At 41.3% G+C, this 23100-nt stretch overlaps 2 protein-coding genes and 2 long non-coding RNA genes across 4 annotated transcripts in view; 3 read left to right on the top strand and 1 right to left on the bottom strand.

Moving 5' to 3' along the window:
* On the top strand, nt 1–11065 carry LOC145457914 (alanine--glyoxylate aminotransferase 2, mitochondrial-like). Its single transcript, XM_080336207.1, has 6 exons — nt 1–268; nt 6567–6660; nt 6714–6929; nt 9394–9566; nt 9621–9861; nt 9974–11065. Exons 1-6 carry the CDS (start codon nt 153–155, stop codon nt 10607–10609), a joined length of 1476 nt encoding a protein of 491 aa, XP_080192333.1. The 5' UTR covers nt 1–152; the 3' UTR covers nt 10610–11065.
* A 3902-nt stretch (nt 11066–14967) lies between these two features.
* Nucleotides 14968–16937, top strand: LOC145457854 (uncharacterized). Its single transcript, XR_013920984.1, has 2 exons — nt 14968–16355; nt 16749–16937. It is a non-coding gene; the product is annotated as an uncharacterized LOC145457854 (long non-coding RNA).
* On the bottom strand, nt 16885–17615 carry LOC145457852 (uncharacterized). The gene is made up of 2 exons (XR_013920982.1): nt 17191–17615; nt 16885–17129 (listed from the first exon to the last, which is right to left on the bottom strand). It is a non-coding gene; the product is annotated as an uncharacterized LOC145457852 (long non-coding RNA).
* A 2998-nt stretch (nt 17616–20613) lies between these two features.
* LOC145457814 (apoptosis-inducing factor 1, mitochondrial-like) overlaps nt 20614–23100 on the top strand; it is a 91720-nt gene continuing 89233 nt past the window's right edge. Inside the window, exon 1 of the mRNA XM_080336109.1 lies at nt 20614–20637. The gene's annotated coding sequence lies outside the window, so the exon portion shown is untranslated. The remainder of the gene's footprint in view (nt 20638–23100) is intronic.

The raw sequence follows: 23100 nt of genomic DNA, 5'->3' as shown, positions 1-23100 counted from the left end.
AACACACTCAACGCGTCATCACAGCAAACACCTCTGGTTCTTGATACGTCGACTCGAAGACAGCGGAGACAAACAATAAAGTACCGCAAGACGCGCGCAGCTTTATTCTGAGTACATTACCTCGTTGAATGTTGGAGGGTGAACAGTGAGCAATGAGCATGCTGAGTCGTTACGTATCTCGGAGTGCTGTGAAGAGTTCCATATTATGCGCATCGTCGTATTCCCAACGGCCGATGCCAGAAATTGACTTGGAATTTCAAGGCTATAGGTAAGTAGTAGGGGAGATGTGGTACCGATGGATCAAAAATTGCAAAATGCTCTCTGGCTCTCAAATCTTCAGCCGAGAATGGCAGATCTTTTGCTGTTTCAACACTTCGATACAAGCTCTACCTATCGCGGACATTTACACGAATATCCGCCTATTCAAAAAATATTTATGAATGTTTAAAATTTGTTGCTCGAACGTGTCATCGGTCCCCCCCCCGGTGGGTCCAAAGGCACACGACCATGGGACCTATGAGACATACGCTCATAAACTCAAATTTGTTAACTTGTTTTGTTGTGTACTATGAGCTAAGCTACAGCAAGCCAATGAAGAATGTTTCGTCGCAACCTTCAAGAATAAAATAGATTATATCAACTCAAATGTTGGCCTAAAATCATGTTTTGATTTACACCTAAACTTACAAAATTAATGCCACATACATATTACCGGAAAATCGACATTTTGACTTTCAAATACCTCGTAATAGCGATAAAACACCACAGGTAACTATGATTTACAGCTTATATATATATGTAGGCGAGTTTCTGTTGTTAAGTGATTAGTTGGTCCATTTATTTTGCTTGATTTCGCTATGGTATCATAGGTCCCCCACCCCATAAACATTGTAATTGACTTAAAAATAGTCCACTCGAGGATGGTATTGATTCAAAAAATATGTGCCATTATATACCCTGATACAAGCCCTATACTTCATGTCAAAAATTATGGCGGGTTTGTTAGTCTGAAAGGTGATATAGAAAAATGCAAATGTCGATCCAAATTTACTTTACACCCCCTAAAACGTAAATCATTCGTCACAGACCCTATAACTTACGCAGGTCAAATTTTTTTGCATGTGAGGAAAGATTCTGTCACCATGTAATTGTAGACAAATTCAGGGAGTGTAATCATGGAATTATCATGGAGAATTTTTCAAGTATTTTCGGTCCCAGTGATCCATCGGTACCACATCTCCCCTATTTGATTTTTTAATCAAATACCACCATTCAGCTATGTAATTAACAGTTGTGTGTGAATGCCGTGCATAAACGCCTCGAAATCGCAATTGCTGACTGTAAATTCAAAAAATAACCTAACCGTTAATATCGCTGGTCAGCCCGTTTCCAACACAGATAATGCCAGATATCTCGGAGTTTTACTGGACTCGAACATGTCCGGGAAGCAGGGCATGGTATGGTATTGTATGGAACGAGAATTTTCCATACTCCATACTTGCCTGACTCTCTCCATACCATACTTGCAATTTTCCATACCTTACCAACATTGCTCCATACCATACTTGATACATATTCCATACTTTCAAATACTTCAATGTCATAAGTATAGTACCTTTTCTAGCACCTATATTATTGATATTTCGGATGTCGTTATTGCTTAAACTAGCCATGATGCGATTCTAACTCCTGATAATAGTTTTGCAGTCTGTTTGGGTGAGGTTTAGTTCACAGTGGCGAGGTGCCGTGTACCTCTACTCGACAGCTTCCGCGAACAAAATGAGATAGTCAGCAGATTGTTATCTAGGAATGTCCACAAAAGGGACTGGCAACATACGGCCCGCAAAGAGATATTGTCCGGCCCGCGGATAGTTTCCCGTCTTACATGATAATGTGGCACGCGCCACCAGTATGCCTAGATTCCCCACTACTTGCCTAAACATCAAATTTTAGTGACTGCATCAAGTTATTATATAGGTCTGCGCACTGCGCGAGAGTGGAGCTTAGGGGTAAGTTCTTCGAAGCGAGAAGACTTGCATTATCGGCATTTACGATGTACTCAACCCTAATGAATTGATATATTGGTACATTTTGGGTAAAGGGGCTTATCAAACGCTTTGAAATCTTAATCGAGGATTGCACTGTGAGTAAGTTGATCAGAGAGAAGCAGACATGGCGGCGCCAGTATGACAATGCTATTCTCAAGTCCACATTGTATTTTCATTATTGGCGAGAAATGGCTTTGAAGTGACATTTTTGTTAATAAAATACAATCAGTAAATACGATTTATTCTTTGTACATATCGGCGAATAATTCATCCATTCAGCAATCCGGCCCGCCAAGTGCTTAATTTTCCTATATCCGACCCGCCGACTAGAGAAGTTGCACGCCCCTGCTCCATAGATATCAGCGCATTTCCGGTACATTGGCATGAGGCACATGCAAGTTTGAAGTAAATACTCACAAAATAATTTATAATATAGGTGCACCCATAAAATATCCCAGCTGCAGGCGATCAATACTGCAGCGATCTGCGTGATTATTAGTACAGTATTTGGTTGGGGTTAGTGTGGCGAGAATTTCAAACTAGATCTATTCCACTCCCTGATCTATAATCCTAATGCGAGAGCGTTTGAGATATGACCAATAAGATAGCTCGGTATGTAAATAGTATAAATGTGCGGATAATGTTCAGAAGAAATGTAATTATATCAATCACATTGAGCATTACGTATGTTGCATCATGATTGCTTGTAAGCTCTCGTCACTCAAGGAATGAGGTAGTTGGAGTAGCCAATATTGTCAATTATTGCGTCATATGATAGACTATGCTCGGAGACGTCGTGTTTAGACTCAATAGAATATCGGATCAACAATCAACATTACTGTTGTCATTATTGCATCACAAAATCATGTCATTCCAAGTGCTCGTAAATCCGTTGCACAAGCGCGTATTTGATCCTACACAGCGTTCAATAGTTCATGTTCACACATAACAAAAGCGATCATATTCCGTGAACAGCGAACAACGTACGCTTCTTGAAGCTTGCACAGATCACGATAAAATGTATAAAACACCAAAGTATGGAAGTATGGAAATGTCGTTCCATACCATAGATTAAAATCTTCCATTCCATACCATACTTGCATTGTTCCATATTCCATACCAAAATATCGATCCATACCATACCATATACTTCCATACCATACCATACCATACCATACCATGCCCTGCCTGGAAGAGTCATATTCAGTCCCTAGAAACTAAATTATCACCGAAGTGCGGCCTGTTCTACAGCCTTGGGCGCTTCATGCCAGCATGGGTTCTTCTGATACTCTTCAAATCCTTAATCCAATCGAAGTTACATTATGGCATCCTCTGCTGGGGGGCTGCCAGTAAAACTGCACTCAAGCCACTGCAGAAACTACAGCATAAAGTACTCCGAATCATAGCTAGGGCCCCAAAGGGGCCTGGCTGCCCATCCAATAAGTCGCTGCTGAAGAGATTCGGCGTCCTAAACATAGAAGATATGCGGAAACTAGAAATCGCCAAGTTTATGTATCAGTTTCACTGCGGTCGTTGCCCCGAATATTTGATTAAGCCCATTTACATGGTCAAGTCGTCTTGAAGCCAAGTCGTCTTGGAGTGACGTCATGAGACGGCTTGCCAAAGTGATCGAGTTTACATGGTCATGCTTCTCGCATCTCGAGTGATACACAGCACTTTGGGATTCAGCTCGGGAATATGCTATGGCAGTTGAGATATCCAGAAATACTTCAACACAATTCTAGAATGATCAAATACACCGTGTATATATTCTTTCTGATAGTGAGTTGGGCAAGTTATATTATTGGCTATACCCGCTTCATAAGTTGTGTGACGCTGAACAAATAAGACCACGTGCATATTATAAAAGCAGTATCATGTACTGATAGAGCTTTCACATTCACCCAGTTGAAATACGTGCCGGTTTCGTGAAATATGAACATGAAATGTTGGTATGTTGCTGTAGTCTGAATTCGTTCTCAAGTACCGGTACTGTTCAAGCCGTCTCCAAGCGACTCTGCGGAACGGATCGAGCTCAAGACGGATTGAAGCCGTCTGCCTTTTTCTCTTTTTCAAAAACGAGAGAGTCGGATTGACGAGTCAGCTTCGAAGCTGACCCAAACGGCCATGTAAATGGGCTTAATGGCTTCTTTACCTCTGAATCAAAAAGCGCACAAGTACAACACACGCGCGTCCACGTCGTTCAAATATCATATGATCGACCGAAAAGATCATCGCTCCATCAAATATGCCGGACCTGATGTGTGGAACAGTATCCCGCCGGCCATCCGACAGTCGACGAGCATGTCCACATTCAAGTCGAAATACAAGCAATTACTACTAAATAAATAAAGTCCATCCTCACGATTACCGGACCACGACTGAACTATCGATCTCGCTTCCCATGACATGCCGCCCTATTTCTTGTCGCATTCTTTTTCTATACTATCTTCTTTACTTTCATTCAGTGTGCATGCCTCCTCTTTACATCGCCTAGGCCAGGGCCGGCCAACCCGTGGCCCGCGAGAAGGTTTTGAGTGGCCCGCGAGGTAATTTCCGAAATTTCTAATATCATCAAAAATGGATTGCACTGATTGTGAACTTGCAAGGCCAATCAAAAATTCGAATAGTCAGGCCGCAACATTTGAGATGTGATGACTAAAATATCAGTTACGACGCATTGACAGATCCATCAGCCATTCACATATTGGTATATCTTCGTACACTACAATAAAGCAGAATAATTTGCGATAGATTAATCAAAGGTAAAAATTTTCTACAAGCTTAGCGCAATATGTTGTCACTCGATTTCTTGTTTTTAATATTGTTGTCCTTTTGTGAAAATGGAATAACACCTAATGTATCAGATTGAGTCTAACTATATTCGCGATTACGAGACAAAGTGTCGTTCAACATATGCGACCTTGCGTTTGCGCTAGTAAGACCGTCGACTATGAAACCTAGGCACGAAATGATTGACGCATGTTGGTCGCAGCTTTCGATATCGATGTGTCCATCCGCCGAACAGCCCAGTCCTCGCAAACTTAGCCCAGCGATATACAGCAGGCCCGCAATATAGTAAAGTGACAATATTATTGACCTATAAACTTCAAAAAATTTTCGCGCTTGGCGCGGATAGTGGCCCGCGCAAAAGTCCGTCAATCGAATGTGGCCTTTTGGCTGAAAAGGTTGGCCAGCCCTGGCCTAGGCCAATGTGGGTGTCAGATTCCATAGACTACTCCCTGTCGCTTCGACATCTTCCTGTCTTTTCATCGTATCGCATTTTTGTGGTGTATTGAACTGATAAAATTGCTAATAAACCAATGATGATGATGATGATGATGATGATTATACTATAAGACCAGTAGGCATTGAGGGTATGTAGTATCCCATGGTTTTTGAACGCATATGGGCGAATTTTTCGGTTCGTTTCCATACCTGCGCGATCATGCCCCATTCGTGCCAGCTCTTGAAGTGCGTTGATCATAGTGTCCTATATGGTGTCGACACAAGCAAATCTCACGGCTCAGTGAAATTGATTCACGTCACAATTTCCATTTGGCTACAGGCAATTTGACGGTCATTTTTGACCGGCTTGCCGAGCATTAAATTTGATAAAACGGGTATCAATCGAAAGCTGACTCTGCACTGATTACGAAAATATAAATTTTATTCCGCTCGCGGCCCTGGAACCCCCACAATCAGCCTCGAATTTTTCATTGTTATGGAGATTGGCAGTGGGACCCAACAATGCTGTCTGGCGAAACGAGAGAGTAGCTCAAGAGCAAAACAGCAGCTGCGCGGCGAGAGTGGGAGAGGTCAGCTGGCGTCGCGGCAATTGTACAATGTACATTAGGGCTGTTCAAAAATAAACTTCTTTCCTAAATCTTGTTGGCTACGTGATTAAATTGCTAGGCTGCCTTAAAAAACGACGCACATCAAATTTCAATTCATTCCAACCAATATTCGCGGTTTTCGTAAAGTTTGAAAATTTTGAATTTGCCCCAAAACGCAAAAAATCCTTTTTTTCATATTTTTCTGCCAACCCCATGAAATTGTGGGGCTGTCTTCAAAAACTATGCAAAACAAATTTGACTCAATTCTAAGCCGTAGAAGCGGAGTTATTCCAGTTTTTCGATGATAATTCTTGGATTATCCACCGATCAAGGATAATCCCAGAATTATCGAATAACAATGAAAAATGCGAGGCTGATTGTGGGGGTTCCAGGGCCGCGAGCGGAAAAAAATTTATATTTTCGTAATCAGTGCAGTGTCAGCTTTCGATTGATACCCGTTTTACCAAATTTAATGCTCGGCAAGCCGGTCAAAAATGATCGTCAAATTGCCTGTAGCCAAATGAGAATTGTGACGTGAATCAATTTCACTGAGCCGTGAGATTTGCTTGTGTCGACACCATATAGGACACTATGATTACATTGTAGGCTACAGCTCACTGTGCATGTGCAATGTGCATGCTGCAGTCGTTTGCCTTCCATATTCCATATTCAACTACTTCAGGGGGAAGTCTTACGACGAGTCGTCACAGCTTCATTCTGAGCGAATCGTGCCTTCGTCGATTCCTTATTATTCGAAGCCTCTGCTCGCTACACAGGTCTGTAACCAAACCTTAGTCATAACTCGTACGTAATCCAACTCTTATCGTAGGGTAAGATGCAGTGGATTTGGGACCAGGACGGAAAAAGGTATCTCGATTTGTTCGCCGGTATTGTAACGGTCAGCGTCGGTCATTGCCACCCGAAAGTTAACGAAGCGGCACAAAAGCAAATGTCGAAATTATGGCACACCACTGGAATCTACATGACACCACCGATTTACGAGTTTGCTGAAAAGTTGACTGCCACTCTACCAAGGCACCTCAAGGTTTGATACACGACTCGCCTCCAGGGCTAGGATAGGAAAATTGTTCTAAATAGCAAGTATAACCACTTCATCTGGTGGTATTTATAGCATTAATTCAGAATATTTGGCTCCGGCATTCACTAGAAGTTTTCACTGAATGATACTTGATAATGCTGTCTCGGGCTATTTCGTGTTCTCAACCATACTGACGTCATTTACATGAGACCCGTCCTGTCGACTTGTTCGTTTCAGCTCATTTTAAAAATAAGAAGCTTTCGAAACGACTCAGAGTAGTCTTTGAAATCAGACACCTATACCTGCCACCTGGTCCTAGGCGGTGTAAAGAGCAGACATGCACTTCGAATGAAAAGTAAAAGTATTAGGACAGGCTCGCAATTCCTATCGCTGGGTTATGGCACAATAAACAGTACTTCGTTCGTTTCAACACAAGCGAGATCAGTGATTGCTGATCCATGCAATGACGTGTGACAATCGACAACATTTGAACTCACGATCGCTTTTAATTTGGTACAATCGCGTCGATGTTGTAGAACAGATTGTTACACAAAAGGATAGCAGAAAAATCGAAATTGCTCACTAAAGTTAACGAAGAAGTTAAGACGCTTCCTAGTTCGGCACTTAGTTGCGTCGGTGGGTATGTCAAAACCTGAAGGTACCTCTTGTGCGTTTTATGCGACCTGTGTCGATTACTGCAATATAGCACAGCTGCGCAATTCATTTGATTTATCACGCAACAGTACGCACGACCATGAAGCGAACAATAGATTTTACGATAATATCAAACAAAGCCGTTTCTCCGCTATATTCGATCATAAGTGAGCGGAAGCAAACTGTCCGAATTAAGCGGAGTCGACTGTATTCACTTTTCATATAAACATCTCTCTCTCTCTCTGTGTGTGTGTGTCAACACACACGAAGAATGCAAGTCCAAACGACTTGCAGCCTAGCCCATATAGCTTAGGGTTACCATATTTTTGTTTCACAAATTTCGGACGCTCTTCAGCGCCCACTAGCGGATTTCAAAATGAGGTGTGAGCGCATTGTCGATCAATATGACGTCACACGAGCAACGCTTTGTCTATCGACTAGAGGTGGTCGCGATCCGGTTCAGGAGTATGTTGTTGTGTATTGTATGTTGTAACCTGGGCCGGAGCCACATATTTTCAGCCCCATCCCGCCCAAATAAACATTGATCTTGGGCCCATCTTAGGGTATTCGATACAACTTCTGGGTGTTTACAATATGCATCTGGTCGTTAAATGATTTGAATTAATTGTGTCAATAATATTGGTTCTTCCATATATTACCGTATAATTTTAATCCTCTCTCCGCCCACATAATCAGAGTCAGCGGTAGAATAGAGCTGGTGTAGGATGATGACTTCGAAACTGCAAGGGGCGTAATTGTACATTGTTAAGTCATGCTCATGTCACGCCGATAAGATTATTCATCAGCCTAATGCGGGTGTGCACTTCACCACTGAGCTATATAAACACCGCACATCCCGTGGTTTCCAACCTTTTATGGTAGCGAATCCATTTCCAATTTGAAAATGTGCTGTGGCCCAGCTCAAAATTTGATGAAATGATTACTAATTAAAGGTAGGCACATTTGCCCAGACCTACTCACAGCCTATTTTGGAAGCTATAATTACGTTCAACATCTTCGCGAACCCCAGAATGAAGACAAACTACTCCCAGGTTTAGAACCATCATCTTTGAATTAAGCATCCAAACGACCTAAAACGACGACTCTATGAATACCGTTATCTTGTAATTGCGATTACAATTAGACTTCTTTTTGTAAATGAATGTTATTTTTTATTTATTTTTTGATCGCAGTTTATGCGAGGGCGGTAGTCCCCATATTAAAACCAATATATACGATACTAAATCGCGCACACCGCGAAGAAAAATGTCAAGTAGCAAAAATCTGCCCAAAATAGTCTCGTTTATAGGTAGGAAAAAAATATGAGCTTCCTTCAAGCCTTCTAAATTCCGGACATTTAGGCATATTTTAGAAATTCCTCGCGGACGCAGTTTTAACAGTGAAATTCCGGACATGTCCGAGAAATTCCGGACGTATGGCAACCCTAATATAGCTAGACTTACCACCATATCGACAGTTCCAGAAAAAAGCCGATGTTCATTTTTGTTCACGTGTACTTTGTGTCGAATTGACTTTTTTAGTCGTCTCTGTATGATCGCCTTACGCTCAAGACAAAAAGTTAAGAAGCGATTGCGAAAAATGAGGAACTTTGTGCGTCCTGGGGGACATTTTAGTTTTATTGAAAAAGAGGACAGAACCTGTTAAAAGAGGACACTCGCACTTGGCCTACAAATCCAATATAAAAATACATATTGTACTGAGCTTTGATGTGGGAAGTAAACAGTACTTCCCAAGGTGACAGAAAGAATCCGTCGTGAAGATTGTCAGTTTTTCAGTTTCAGTGCTCTATTTTCAGGTATGCTTTTTCGCAAACAGTGGCTCCGAAGCCAACGATTTCGCGATGGCCCTCTCACGTATCCACACTGGAGCCTTTGACGTCATATCATTTCGAAACGCCTACCACGGAGCCAGTCCTTATACCGTTGGACTTACAGCACACGGACCCTGGAAGCATCAATACGCAAATTCGTGAGACGTGACGTTGAGTTTCGCCACCGTCGATCTAATCGGTGTGTTTTGTAGATTTGGCATACACCACGCTATGAACCCAGATCCTTATCGGGGTCTCTGGGGAGGGGCTGCGTGTCGCGACTCTCCCGCACAGCCTGACAGAACGTGCGCGTGCGCAGAAGGTCATTGCGAGGCAGCTGATCGCTACATTGAACAATTGCGGGAAGTTCTGGATTATTCTGTTCCGCAAAAAGTGGCTGCGTTTTTTGCGGAGTCGATACAAGGTGTCGGCGGTACCGTGCAATTCCCAAAGGTCAGTTCTTTCAGTTCTTTGGCAGAACTACAGTATTCCGCATCAAACTAAACCTATATTCTGGAATGTGCTACGTTATGTTACATGCCTTTGACTTCCACCGGTATTTCAGGGCTATCTCAAGAAAGCTTTCGAATTGGTGCGGTCAAAGGGAGGACTGTGTATCTCCGACGAGGTCCAGACTGGTTTCGGTCGTCTCGGATCGCATATGTGGGGTTTCGAAACGCACGACGTGTTACCGGACATCGTCACTATGGCTAAAGGAATAGGAAACGGATTTCCAATGGCTGCCGTTGTGACAACGCAAGAGATTGCGGACTCCTTGAAAGGGGTCTTGCATTTCAACACTTTCGGAGGAAACCCCGTCGCGTGTGCTGTCGGTAGCGCCGTTCTTGACGTTATGAAGGAGGAGGATACCCAGGAGAAGTCGAAAGTGGTGGGTACCTATTTCTTAGAAGAGCTCAACAAGTTACGCAACAAGTATGACGTGATCGGCGACGTTAGAGGCAAAGGTCTCATGATTGGAATAGAGTTGGTCGCAGATCGGGCGACTAGGGAGTGTCTCGGAGCGAAGGAATTCGTCCAGATTTTCGACGAGATACGCGATCAAGGCGTCCTCGTAGGCAAAGGAGGTCTTCGCGGAACAGTGATCAGAATCAAGCCGCCGATGTGCATCACGACGAGAGACGTGGATTTCGCTATCGATGCGTTCTCGCGAGCCTTCGAGTCACACAACAACAGAAAATAATCGCATTTTTCCATCTGTCACGTCGTCAATGATAGTTGTATTTAGGGTTGCATTTAAAACGAACAGTGTTTCAAAAAAAGGCCTTTCAAAAACAAACATTGTTCTTTTAGGTTGTAAAATTATGCCATAATTGTGTTACAAAAAACATGTTGTATGAGATGAGCCTACGGACAATTACCACCTGATGCAGTCGACGTATATCGATATGGGATGGTTGGAACTCTCAAAATAGTCGGTTTAACTACAATAGTACATATGTTCCGTCAAAGGAGCTATTTTTACCCTCTATTTTCAATTGTCAATGTCAATCTACTATGACGTCACAATTGCATATTCGTGACGTCAGAACTTAAAAAAAAACATGTTTTAAATTACGGCCATGGTTTAAACTTGTTTGTTTTAAATGCAACCTTAGTTGTATTTCACTCGTGTCAAATACATTCCATTACAACTTGAGTAACCATAAACCTCCGATAGAGGTGCTGATTAGGGTTAGTTCGGATATCAATAATTTTCACTATCCGGATAACGGATATATCCGTATATTTGGAATTTAGCTAACCGGTTAACCGGATAGTGAATCCTAAGTGAGATAATCGATTTCACGAGGTCTGCATGAAAAATGGATCGCAAAATCATTGCACAGTGTAATTGCAGCTCCCTCCTTATAAAGCACACCGCATCAATAGTGGCATCCAGTAGCTGGGACCGGAGTTTTGTAACAAATAGTCCACACGTATTAAATGCTCTTTCTGCTTCCACAAAATGGGCTGATTTATAGTAAGCAAGGCTGAATATAGTAAGCAGCGCTTCCTTTTTGCCCATTCCTTTGTTTAGGTGTCCAGTACTGGAAGGAAGAGTAGCTGATACCAGAATTGCGGCCGACATGATAGCTCGCTCTAATTCCTCCATGAGAAATTCACATGATCAGGCCCGTAGCCAGCCGAAAACATAAGGGGGTGTTTTAAATAAAACGAGTTGGTTTCGATTTTTTTTTTCGAATATAGTATCAGTGGAAATCAAATACGCTTGCACGCACGAACATGTTTCCGAAATGCGAACATTCGATGTCATTCAGTTTCGCAATGTCACTCATTAATCACAATCGCTGATCAAAATAATCTCAGGGGCATATTGTCTCCAAGCCACCAAGAGATAGGAGCCGACGCATGCCAGGCCCGAGACTATGGTTACGCCAGCGATGATATCGTTCGTACCATGCCTATTGCAGATGCGATTGCACAGGCCAGCGATAATATCGTGAGCACCAAGCCAATGCAGATGCGATTATGTAGGTCAGTGATGGTATAATGTCCACAGAGCCTATTGCAGATGTGATTCTGCCAGCGGAACTATAGGCTTGTTGAAGACTCGAAAAACCAGGCCAGCAACGATAGCCGAGTTCGCGGCAATCAATGACCTAATTTGGCGATCTTCTCAGCGGGAGATTGCGTCGCGTTAAACAGTGCATTGACGTATCCCGCTAATTGGCGACACACTTCTCGCTAATTAGCCGCGCGAAATACTGATAATACGACTTATTGAAGCTTCCTAAAAGTTTAAAACACATTATTAACGATACTATTTTATTCGGTTAACCGGCAGATTTATATCCGGATATCGGATAATAAAAAGACCTGAGGTTAACTATTATCCGGATAATCCAACCCTAGTGCTGACCACAATTATTGCATGATATTGGATGAGTTTATACTGGGACTTTCGTACGTTGAGATGCTGTTGGAGTTTGCAGTAGCAGGATTTTATTGCTTTTTTGCTGACTGGACTTGATCCGGATTTTGAGTTGCATTTGCAAGTCATCGGAGATTAGCAGGATTTTTCAGCGAAATACGGCAGCATATGTTCGGTTCGGACTCTACCGAAGCGTTTCAGAAGCGATGAGTTACGTCGCTTAAGTGCAAGACGATACTGACTTTTCCCTGGCATGTTGTTTAGACAACATTACGACATACATGCGGTACAGCAGCAAACACTCTGTGCACCGCGAAGCATCGGTAACATGCTATTCAACCTTCAAGATTACTGGCCTTAGACGTTGTATGCCAGCGTGCCTCTGTCGGGGGCCGCCAGTAAAACTGCACTCGAACCTCTGCAAAAACTACAACATAAAGTAGCCTACTCCGTATCATAGCTAGGGCCCCAAAGAGCCTGGTTGTTCATCAAACAAGTCGCTGCTGAAAAAGATTCGGTGTACTAAACATAAAAGAAATGCAGAAACTAGAAATCAGTTCAACTGGGGTCATTGCCCCGAATATGTCAATGACTTCTTTACCTTGGAATCAAGGGCGCACAAGTAGGCTACGACCAGGGCTTTGGAGCAGCCGCAAATTTAAACTGCTCCAGCTCCGGAGCTTTCTTCTATCATACATTAGCTCCGGCTCCAGCTCCGGAGCCGCATTATTATACCACTGCTCCGGCTCCAGCTCCGGCTCTGAAATTATCGAATGGGCCTGTCTATATCGGGGGTGGCCAACCCGCGGGCCAAATGTGACCCGCGAAATGGTTTTGCGTGGCCCGCGAGGTAATTTCCTATTATATTATCAAAAATGAATTGCTCAGATTGTGAACTTGCAATGCCAACGAAAAATTATCAGTCTGACTGCGACACTTGGGATGTTTGATGACTAAAATATCAGTTCCGATGCATTGGCAGATCCAGGGTCCAGTCACATTTTCAGTAAATCGTCGTACATTACAACAAACTAAAATAGTAGTGAAATTTTTCTTCACGCTTCGAGTGTTTAATTGTCACACGATTTCTTGCTTGGTAACCTACCCCCTACTAAAAATGAAGAAAAAAACGCCTAATTTACCCGATTGAGTCTAACTCAGTGGTTCCCAACCTTTTTGTCTTCATTCCCCACTTCAGATTTATTCCAAGCCTTCATTCCCCACCAGAACCGTAACAGCACTTTGTCAGCCCCGCCAAAAAAAACCGTTGGTCTTGGGCCCCCAGAACCCCTTCAGCCCCGCGGAGCCTGAACGCTTTTCCCTGAAACTTATAGCTACGTTGAGTCCACTGTTACGTGCGAGGCATCATTTCGACTAAACGCGCGAAAAATTTATATATTTCGTGTTTGAATCGGCCAATATGATCAGGAATTGCATACATTTTGCAATCTATTTTATCCCCTCTCTGCTCACGTAATCAGATTTCCCTGTAGAGTTGAGTGGGGTGTGTTAGAAAAGGTAGGACCACTAAATAAGAAATGAACATATTCGGGCGGACCCGTTGATATATTGACTTCGTTACATTATGCTATTTCGTGACCTCCTATATCTGCTATGTTAAAAGATATGGAAATCGTCAAAACTAAAAGGCACACACGATTTCAAATTGGTATTGCTTTACTGGCAAATATTTTTTCCTTGAGGGATGGCATTTGTCCTGTGGGGTTCAGATCGCCAGGACAGAGAGAGGAACATTTGGACAGGAACATTCGGCGCCAACCATTTAGCCAATTAAACATATATGAATATTGTATATATATCGAAGTTTTGGGTCACCACAAGGGCATTCCTTTTTGGCCAGGGTCTTCTCGCTGCTGATCGTTCTGACACACTTCTCGGAGTTGCATGTTACATGGCCTATAACTTCATATGCCTTGGTGCGACGTGGCGCAGTAATGACCGAGGCCGAAGTCTCCATTTTAATAAATCCTACGTATTTTATTTACGTAATAATCGGATATTCGGCAATATTAAATCGCGTACCCCGCGCGAAAATATTGTGAAAAAGTGGCATGGATTTAAAAGAAAATACTTTAATTTATGCTAATTTCCGAAATAATTTTGGACCCCTACGAGCTCGCCCCCCCCCAATTGGGGGGTTTGGGGTGCGGCCGTTACTGACCTGTTCCCTACTACCCAGCACTTTTGTCATCACAGAGCATCTATTTGCTGGTTTGACTACACAAGACACACAACCACACCAATACGCAAGACAATCGCCCATAAACTGCAACAAAAAACGTATTGTGAACCGTTACCAGTAACGCTCAAAATTTCGCAAAAGCGTTATTTCACGTCAAACTAGTCGTGCTGGATGCTTTGTGACGTCATCATTGGCCATCCAGACTTAAAAATAAGGTTTTATGAATTAACAGCACGCAATATAACTTTCGATACATACATTCCAGAGCAGTTAACTGGTAACGGTAATTGCGCATGTGTCTCCGTGAATATGTAGACTGTCCTGTATATAATTTTGAACAAATGCGTCTATTCCCCACCAGAATCCCCCATCGTTTGGGAACCACTGCTCTATGCCATTGCTGTGCACAGCATTAAAATTTATAGGCCTGCTGTTCAATTATGATAAATCAGCAGATATTATTGTTGCATATATAATAGCATCATGAAATACGTCGGAGCCGGAGCTACTCCTCAAATAACGGGCTCCAGCTCCGGCTCCGGCTGAATTTTATGTAGAGGTTATGGCTCATACCGTAACGCATGACTTGTGTTCATGCTGACAAAGACTTTTGTGTCAACTCACTTGAAGGTTGAAGGTAGTGACAAGTGCACGTTTCGGTTTAGTCTTTTGTTCATTTATTTACAGCTTAATCATTTATTTGAGTATATAACTCACTTTAACGAAATATATTGGTATAATGCCATCTTAATAATAGTCAATAAGGAGTTGGTAGACCTTAAGTAATTCCCTGAACTGAGACCTGATAAGACATTTGTGAGTCGTTTATTTGTCGTGTGAATGATAGATAAGAAGTATAAATCGTACGATGTTTGGTGCATGTAATACCACGTAGAGACGTTGATGCATTCGTTGGTGATTATTAGCTGGTGAGGAAGTCGATATACATGAATGATTATGAGCCAGTTCGGAAGTCGATAGACATTCATATGTACTTCGCCAATTGCGAGAAAGATATATTGCATTTTGAACCGTACGTGATATTCAATAAAGTTACAAGTCGGGGAGACGGAAACAAAATATATTCGTCAGTGTGATCCATCGAATACGTGTGCAATAGACAGGCCTGGTGGTACGTCAGCCAACAAGGTCGTGCGGCGTGGGTTACGCCGGTCGTCGAACGGAAGAAGAAACACGCAGCGAATTGTAAACGCAACCTTCTTGGAGTCAATAATATATCTTGGAGTCAGATATACAATTATACAACTACAAACGTTCGCTCTGCGTTAAACTCACTAATAAATGCATAATTGTACAATGTCGTGTTAAAGTACTCCAACACAGTTTAGAGATAAAGTCAAGCGCATTTCCTCGGTACATCGCATCACGTATTCACGGACGCATCGAGCAAGGCACGCTGATATAGTCAACGGTTATGCCTGCAAACCTGGTCAGTGGTCACGTATAGCGATTATTGCGCGAAGCGATCTGCTTTATCGAAATGCACTTCACGTTTTGTCTCGCTTAGAGATGACTATTACGTATTATGAACTAGAAATCTGATAAGTGACTTTGTCCCCAGAGGAGTAAAATACAGCTGAGAAGAATGTATTGATATAATGGTTCAATTTAACACCTTTAGCAATTAATGCAGATTTAGCGCTATTTTTAGCGCTTTTTTCCCAATATTTAGTGACATCTAGCGATTTTTGACACGAGTTTTAGCGATTTTCTTCCGTCCGGAGTTGGCAACACTGTTTTCAGTAGCAGGGCGATTATATTAGTTAGTTATCGCGGATGTTTCGCTTGTAATGGATTCACCAAGTGAGTGCGAATACTCAGATGACGAATGTAAGTATGCATTTTGCCCTTGCTTACGAAAGTAACGTTTTGTCTATACCAAATGAAATACACCGGTATGTGTAATTTGGTGGAGTACCCTACCTCTTTTGAGTTATTAAGCTTTGTATTATCAATTACAGGATAGAGGATGGAGGTTATTGCCAACTTATGCAAACTATTAGTGGGAGAGCAACTAACGAATTATTAGTGCATCACAGCATTACCAGGATTTCAATCAGTAGCTCAATCAGAGAGATATCTCACTATAGATATCATCAGGAATATTGTCATATAATTATACCATCTAGTTCGATGCATGAGCGAATGAGTCTCATTCACATGAAACGTTGAGTCGGGTGCCAAGTAATTAACTGTCAGTAACACAACAATTATGCTTTTCAGGAAGCTGAGAAAAACTGTGTACGGAAGTTTTGTTTGCTGGCCATTGGGATTCTGCAACACAAACGAACGAGAAATCCTGTCTGTACATCCGATCAAAATTCACATCTAGTATTTTCAAAGGATTTCAATTTTGCAATGCTTCGCGAAGGAATAATTGTATTGAAAATAATAAATGCAACAACCAATCCATCAACAGTACTACTGTGTCAGGGAGAGAAATATAGTTTTGTGTCCAACAATAGCTTCTTTTGTCCAGCAATGGCTTCAACTAATTTTCACAATGCCGCTAGTTGAATGAGGAAGCCATCGCAATTGACTTGGTCGACTCCGCCGTATCTGGTCTTGATTGAATACATGCGTCGACTTCTTCATTGCAGGAATCTAAAGCAGGTGTAAAAACATTGCAGATTTTTATAATAAAGTCGAATCAAAGGCAGTATACCAAATGCTGTTCCGAAGTATCATAAAAATGAAGGATTTCCAACTGCATCCTATCCAACTTTTGGACTGCTATGGTGATAGTGATACGTTTTAATCTTTTACTGAGCTGTCGATATCTTGAGAGATTTAGTCACTGAATTCATTCAGTAACTTGAGTAACTAATATGATTATATGACTACACATGTACACAAACAGAAGTTTATTTTCAAAAGTAATAGCAACTCTTACAATAAATGAGCTCTGCGACATAACCATTATAGATCATGAAGCCAGCAGGTTAGAGACTCCTATTACCTAATGCCTTGATACATCTTTTTTCTTGATTGATTTTTAAGTGGCTTTATTTCAGACTACGTACACTTCTACTCAAAGTTTTTCAAGGCATACTTATTTCAGTTATTTGCCTATATACAGTCCATCCTCAAGATTACCGGACCAGAACTGATCTATCGATCTCGCTTCCCATGACATGCCGCCCTAGTTCTTCCATAGACTACTCCTTGTTGCTTAGACATCTTCCTGGCTTTCCATTGTATCGCATTTTTTGTGGTGTATTGAACTTGAAATTGCTTATAAGCCAATGATGATGATGATTGCACTGCACATGCACATGAGTGTAAACAATAACTACTTTGATGACTACCGTACCACAGTCAATACTACTATAAACGGTTAGTTACACTCTTACAATACCAGCTAACACAGTACATTTTCACTAACCGATTTTGGACACTTTGCATGGAGCTTGTGCACGATCTGCCCTAAGTCAACGGTGTTTCGTCCCGGCGCTCATGCGAAGGCCGCCGTGTCATAAACGGAAAATTATTAATGGGCACACTGCTTTTTACCGGGTGGAAATCACATTAACCTGTGTGCTTTTAAGGCAGAAATGGGAAATAAAGGTGTTAATACTACTTTAGTAGTTCTATAAAATCGAGCCCCGTGAATTTATGTTATTTATTACAAATACCGGTGTAATTTATCACAAATACCGATATAAAATATGTGAATATGTTTGCAGGCGAAATATAATGTGACACAATTAGGAAAGGGATTGATAAACGAGTCGGTATAGAAGCGGGAAAAACCGTAGCATTACAGTTATTATAACCAAACGATCATCGCCTGGGGACCCGTAATTCTAGGATTTGGGTGCGCTGATGAATGCATAGCAACTATGGCTAACTGGCGCAATCTAAAATTCGGACCGTTGTGTATGTTTTGAGATATCACGGATTATTATCAAAATCTACGGACTGTAACGATGCAACACAAAAGGTTTATATGAATCTTTTTATTTGTTGAAACCCAAATTGAAATTAAATTGAGGTTGATGACATCATAAACTAGAAAATACATCACCAAGTTAAATGCCCGAGTGATGCAATGAGGAAGTTAGCTGAATTTAAATACCGGAAGCTTGGACATATGGCCATCTGTTGATCGTCACACATTAGATATAGGATAATACGTTAGTCGCCGTCATTATTGTATTAGCGCGGATCTAAACATAGGACGGTAATTCCAGACCTTTTTGGATTCGAGAAATAGGATAGTGTTAGGGGATATCAGAAGTCTACAGTCGGAGCTTAAAATGCAAATGTAATGATGACAAATGAACCGTGTTTTGCCAGTAGAAGCATCGTTGAACGAGATTAGTTGTATTAATTGTAAAGATGTTGTTGACCAGTGTCAGAATGTCGTAATAAATGGAGATTTGAAACTGAGCATATTTCGGACATGAATAAAATATGTCTTTATAGCTCATTATGGATTAGGATCGAGCATCCAGATATCATCAAAAATGATATTTACCAAAAGTGTATAGTTGTAGTCAGCAGTCTTGACGCATTGTATTAGAGTTCGAATGTCATTTTGTTAGTGATATCGAAATAACATAATGCTTGTGAACCGACTTATTAAGCTCTGTTTTATGGTGTCTTTATATGACCCTTTTAAAGCAATATAGTGTCAATTTTTGTCAAGCAATAGTGGCTACTCGTCCTGTATCATTATTCGCAATTTGTAAACAATTACGAATCGTATATTTGCCTATATGGTGAAATATTAATTTTAATATAACTATAGCCTGTAATGAATTGTATTTCGTATTTCTTGACTTACTTATATTGCATTCCAAAGATTAGATTAGAGATGAGGCACGGTAATTTAAGGGTATGACGTCATTTGATGTTTGAACTGTAAATGCCTGTATGCTTTACTGCATTAATTGAATATCCGTAATATGCCAGTATTAGGAACAAGCATGCTTTTAAAAATTAGGACGACATATATCTGTTGGCGATAGCCGTATAGATTATGGATTGGTGTTTATGTATACTATACAGCTTTCGTTGAAGTTGTAAGTAACTACCACGGCGGCCCATATGACGCCATTAATCACACAGGTGTTGTTGTTAAACAACAGAGGTGTGATTACCCACCTTATAAGGAAACATTATCTAATATTCTCTGGAAATAGTATCAATAGTGTAGCCCAGAAAATAATTACGACAGAGTGTAGGCTGTAGGGTCGTAGGCAGATAACTATTCTTGAAGCAGGCCATTAAAAATTAGGTGATCGTTTTGGGTCAACTAACTATCGGTAGCTAGGTGATTAGTGAAAACCACCTTGTATACAACCCAAATCTGACACGCTTGTTATGCGTAACAAAGGTGTCCGAAGCTAATGCGAAGGATTAGACTAGTGGCTATTCCCGGCTTATCTGTAATTGTTATGTACAATACATGCAAATATTAAGTTGCTTTATAATGATGGCTCCGCCATTTTCGGTGTCTGCGAACTTTTGCAGTGAAAAGGCGTTACAGTGAATTGGCAATATATGTACTGTATGTATATTAGGCCTATATATTATGCGTTATATTATATCCACATATTGCGTCACCCTAGAAAAACGGTTAATAAAGTCAAGCCCAATCCTATAGAAGTAAAGTGATTACATATATATGTGTAAGTATTTATTGCATTTTTGGGATCAACGTATATTGGAAATTGTGTGGTTTTGTGTGAATTAATAAAGTATGCGTTGTAACTAGTCCACGCCCCAGCGACTAGGACCCCTACACTTGAGTGAGGTTAGACGGTTATAAAACCAAGACAAGTTGCTTGTGAGAACCGTCATAAAACTAGATAAGTACCCTAGAATATACAAATACACAAAAAATCTTGATCAGCCTTAAACGATAATATGAAGATGTAACAAGCCCTTCACGAGAATGCTTTGGCCCTGGGTCAATTGAATACATGAAATAGAGTATAGGATACGTGGAATTGCTGTTGAAAAATGGTCTTAATTGCATATGTGTTGAATTGCACGATTTTAGAAAACTTTAGTAACAGTTGGATGCATTTTATGAATGTATTGTTGCTATGGTAACATCACTACTTGAATGTAAAGTCTGTTTGGAGTATTTGGTTGTATTAAGATATCAAGGTCAAGTACGTATAGATATGCTATCTTAAACTGGACCTTGAGGTCGCTGGAAGCTCAAGACACTTCGAAGGCTGCACCACCTGCAACAGTGATTCACCAAATTGAATTACAAGCAAAAGAACCCAGGCACAAACAATATATTCCTACTAACAAGATTGGAGGCAAGATATTTCTACAAACACATATGGAGGCACCCGGCGGAATTGTAATTCAAGGCGCCTGGTAATCATTGTTGCTTCTGGAAGATTCGTCTTCAGAAGAGAGGGGACTTTCACATATTTCTGAAGAGTGGGGAGGTGAGCGGTAATCAATCATGAAGTTATTTTGGCTACGAAAACGTAAAGAGGACACTCGCACCCTTCGCAAAAACACTCAACTGATGAAGACCACTCAACAACTACAGCTAACGACTCGGGCTAATAAAGGTCAGGTGACAGCACGTGTCCAGCATCAAACAAAATTCGTGAAAAAGGTGACGTCTATTCTACACAAGACGGCAAAACTATTCAAAAAAGCCAGAAGAGACGTCAAACAAGCGACAACTTATTTGACTACCGTCCGGAAAGTGAGTACCAAAAATACTGCCGATTCGCTTGAACCAGTCTTAAGGAGCCAAGCAAAATCTGGAGTGGCCAGGAGTGAAATCATAGACCGGGTTTCAAATCTGTTCGAAATGCCGACGCCGGCAAAAGTCGAACCAGTGACACCTCTTCCGAAGTGTGGGTCCCTTCCGTCGTCGCCCGGAGTCACAGAAGATATGAAATTGAAATCTGGAAATCACCCGACACCACGGTCAATGACAGAAAGAGTGTCGCTCAATGCGAACGCAGATCAACACATTGTACAGGGGACTTTCTTAACGCCCCTCGATCGAGAGAAGGTGCCACAGGTATTGTTACCTTCTCAGCGTCCAAAAATGATCGATAAAAAACAATTTATTACTGCGGAAGAAACAATATGGATATCACCCAGTAATAGGCTGATTATTTGGTGCATGATAGCTGTTTTCCGATATATGTTACATGTGGATACAGTAGCTGATAGTATTTTAGAAAATGTCGTAGGCCTACATTGTCCACTGCTGATTCCCATGAAGTCGAGATAAAAAAGAATTAAACTTTTCAATTCTATTTAGTATGTTTGGGGAAATCAAAGATTCTGATGAATGTAATTTCGCAAAGCTTTTTGGGGGTGAATTGATGTACCTAGTCGATATGAATACTAATGTAATTTTTTTTAGCAGATACAGGAAGCGTGCCAAATTTGATGATGTCGTCAACGGCGAAATTGGTTTATCCCTATAGTTGGCGAAGGCGGTGTTCATTGCGTATGAATTTACAAGGTATAGGTGGGTCGTCACAGGTTGAGTCATTGATATATATAAAAATTGATGGAGTTTCAATTCCTTTTGCGTGTGGTAATGTCCCGTTAAATATTATTGGATATCATTGGATAGACAAGGTCATATGGCTGCCTTCAATTGATACAGTGTTAAAGAGCTCGTCAATTGCAGGTAACGAGCCGGCTCAGTCCGAAATAGGTGTTCCGTGTTCATTGTCGACACATGCCTTAATAGAATATGATGGTGAAGGGCGGGAAATAAACACTTTGGCCAAACAAAGAAATAACGTGAAGAACAGCAATCGCGAAGCTGTTTCGAATGTTAGGTCGTTAGAAATTGGAAAGTCGCACCCGTGCCAATTTAATAGTGACAGCGCTGTTAGTATATGCGCTGAAAATATTGGTGAAATGCAGGCACGAAATTTGGTCACATTCGGTGTAAAATGTGAGTGCGACGGGTTGAAAAGTTTTAGGGCGCAAGATCTTTTCAATCCAATAGGCCCCGAAGTGGATGTTGACGTAAGCGTACCGAAGCATCAAAAATCTCATAGTGGAGAGTTATTTGCCTCGTTTCTAACGACAAATAAAAGGCCAAAATATTTCCCGCGAAAAGTATTCGATGGTCCAATAACGGAATATGTGTTGCAAAATGAATTGGACATAGAGGTTAAATTAGAATTGGAAGAACTTCGTAAGCAATCCGTATTGCTTTCAAAAGCGCCTTTCCAACAGCCCGATCTTAATGACGACGCCAATACTATTAAACAAATGCGTAGTATATTAGGGAATTATATAAAATACCCTACCCTTTTAAAAAAGTAGGGGGAGAGTTATGACCGTCTAGGTAGGTCATGCGATAGGACAAACGTCTGAATAGGATCGCTATAAACGTAATGCGATTTGCTATAAAATGACGTAACTCGCAAATGCTCTATACACCCAGATTAAAGCGTGAATTGATAGGAATGTATCGTCGATATATTTAGTTCACTACTAAACGTGAAGACAAAGCTGGAAATCGACCGAGGGCCGTACTTTGGAAATTGCAATTAATTATTGCTCGAATTGGGATTATATAGTCAATTCCCGATCTATAAGTGATTTTGGGCCAGGA

This window comes from Botryllus schlosseri, chromosome 15, assembly GCF_051294905.1.
Source record: "Botryllus schlosseri isolate E-star chromosome 15, Bs_hap1, whole genome shotgun sequence".
Taxonomy (NCBI): domain Eukaryota; kingdom Metazoa; phylum Chordata; class Ascidiacea; order Stolidobranchia; family Styelidae; genus Botryllus; species Botryllus schlosseri.
Note: the sequence above shows the minus strand (reverse complement) of the source record. Positions and strands in the feature narration are given on the sequence as shown.

Bases quoted from the DNA above. Each gene is read 5' to 3' on its own strand.
- LOC145457914 (XM_080336207.1), top strand. From the start codon at position 153: ATGAGCATGCTGAGTCGTTACGTATCTCGGAGTGCTGTGAAGAGTTCC. The intron at 269-6,566 runs GTAAGTAGTAGG...CAACTACTTCAG, and splicing joins TTGGAATTTCAAGGCTATAG to GGGGAAGTCTTACGACGAGT. The intron at 9,567-9,620 runs GTGAGACGTGAC...TGTGTTTTGTAG, and splicing joins AAGCATCAATACGCAAATTC to ATTTGGCATACACCACGCTA.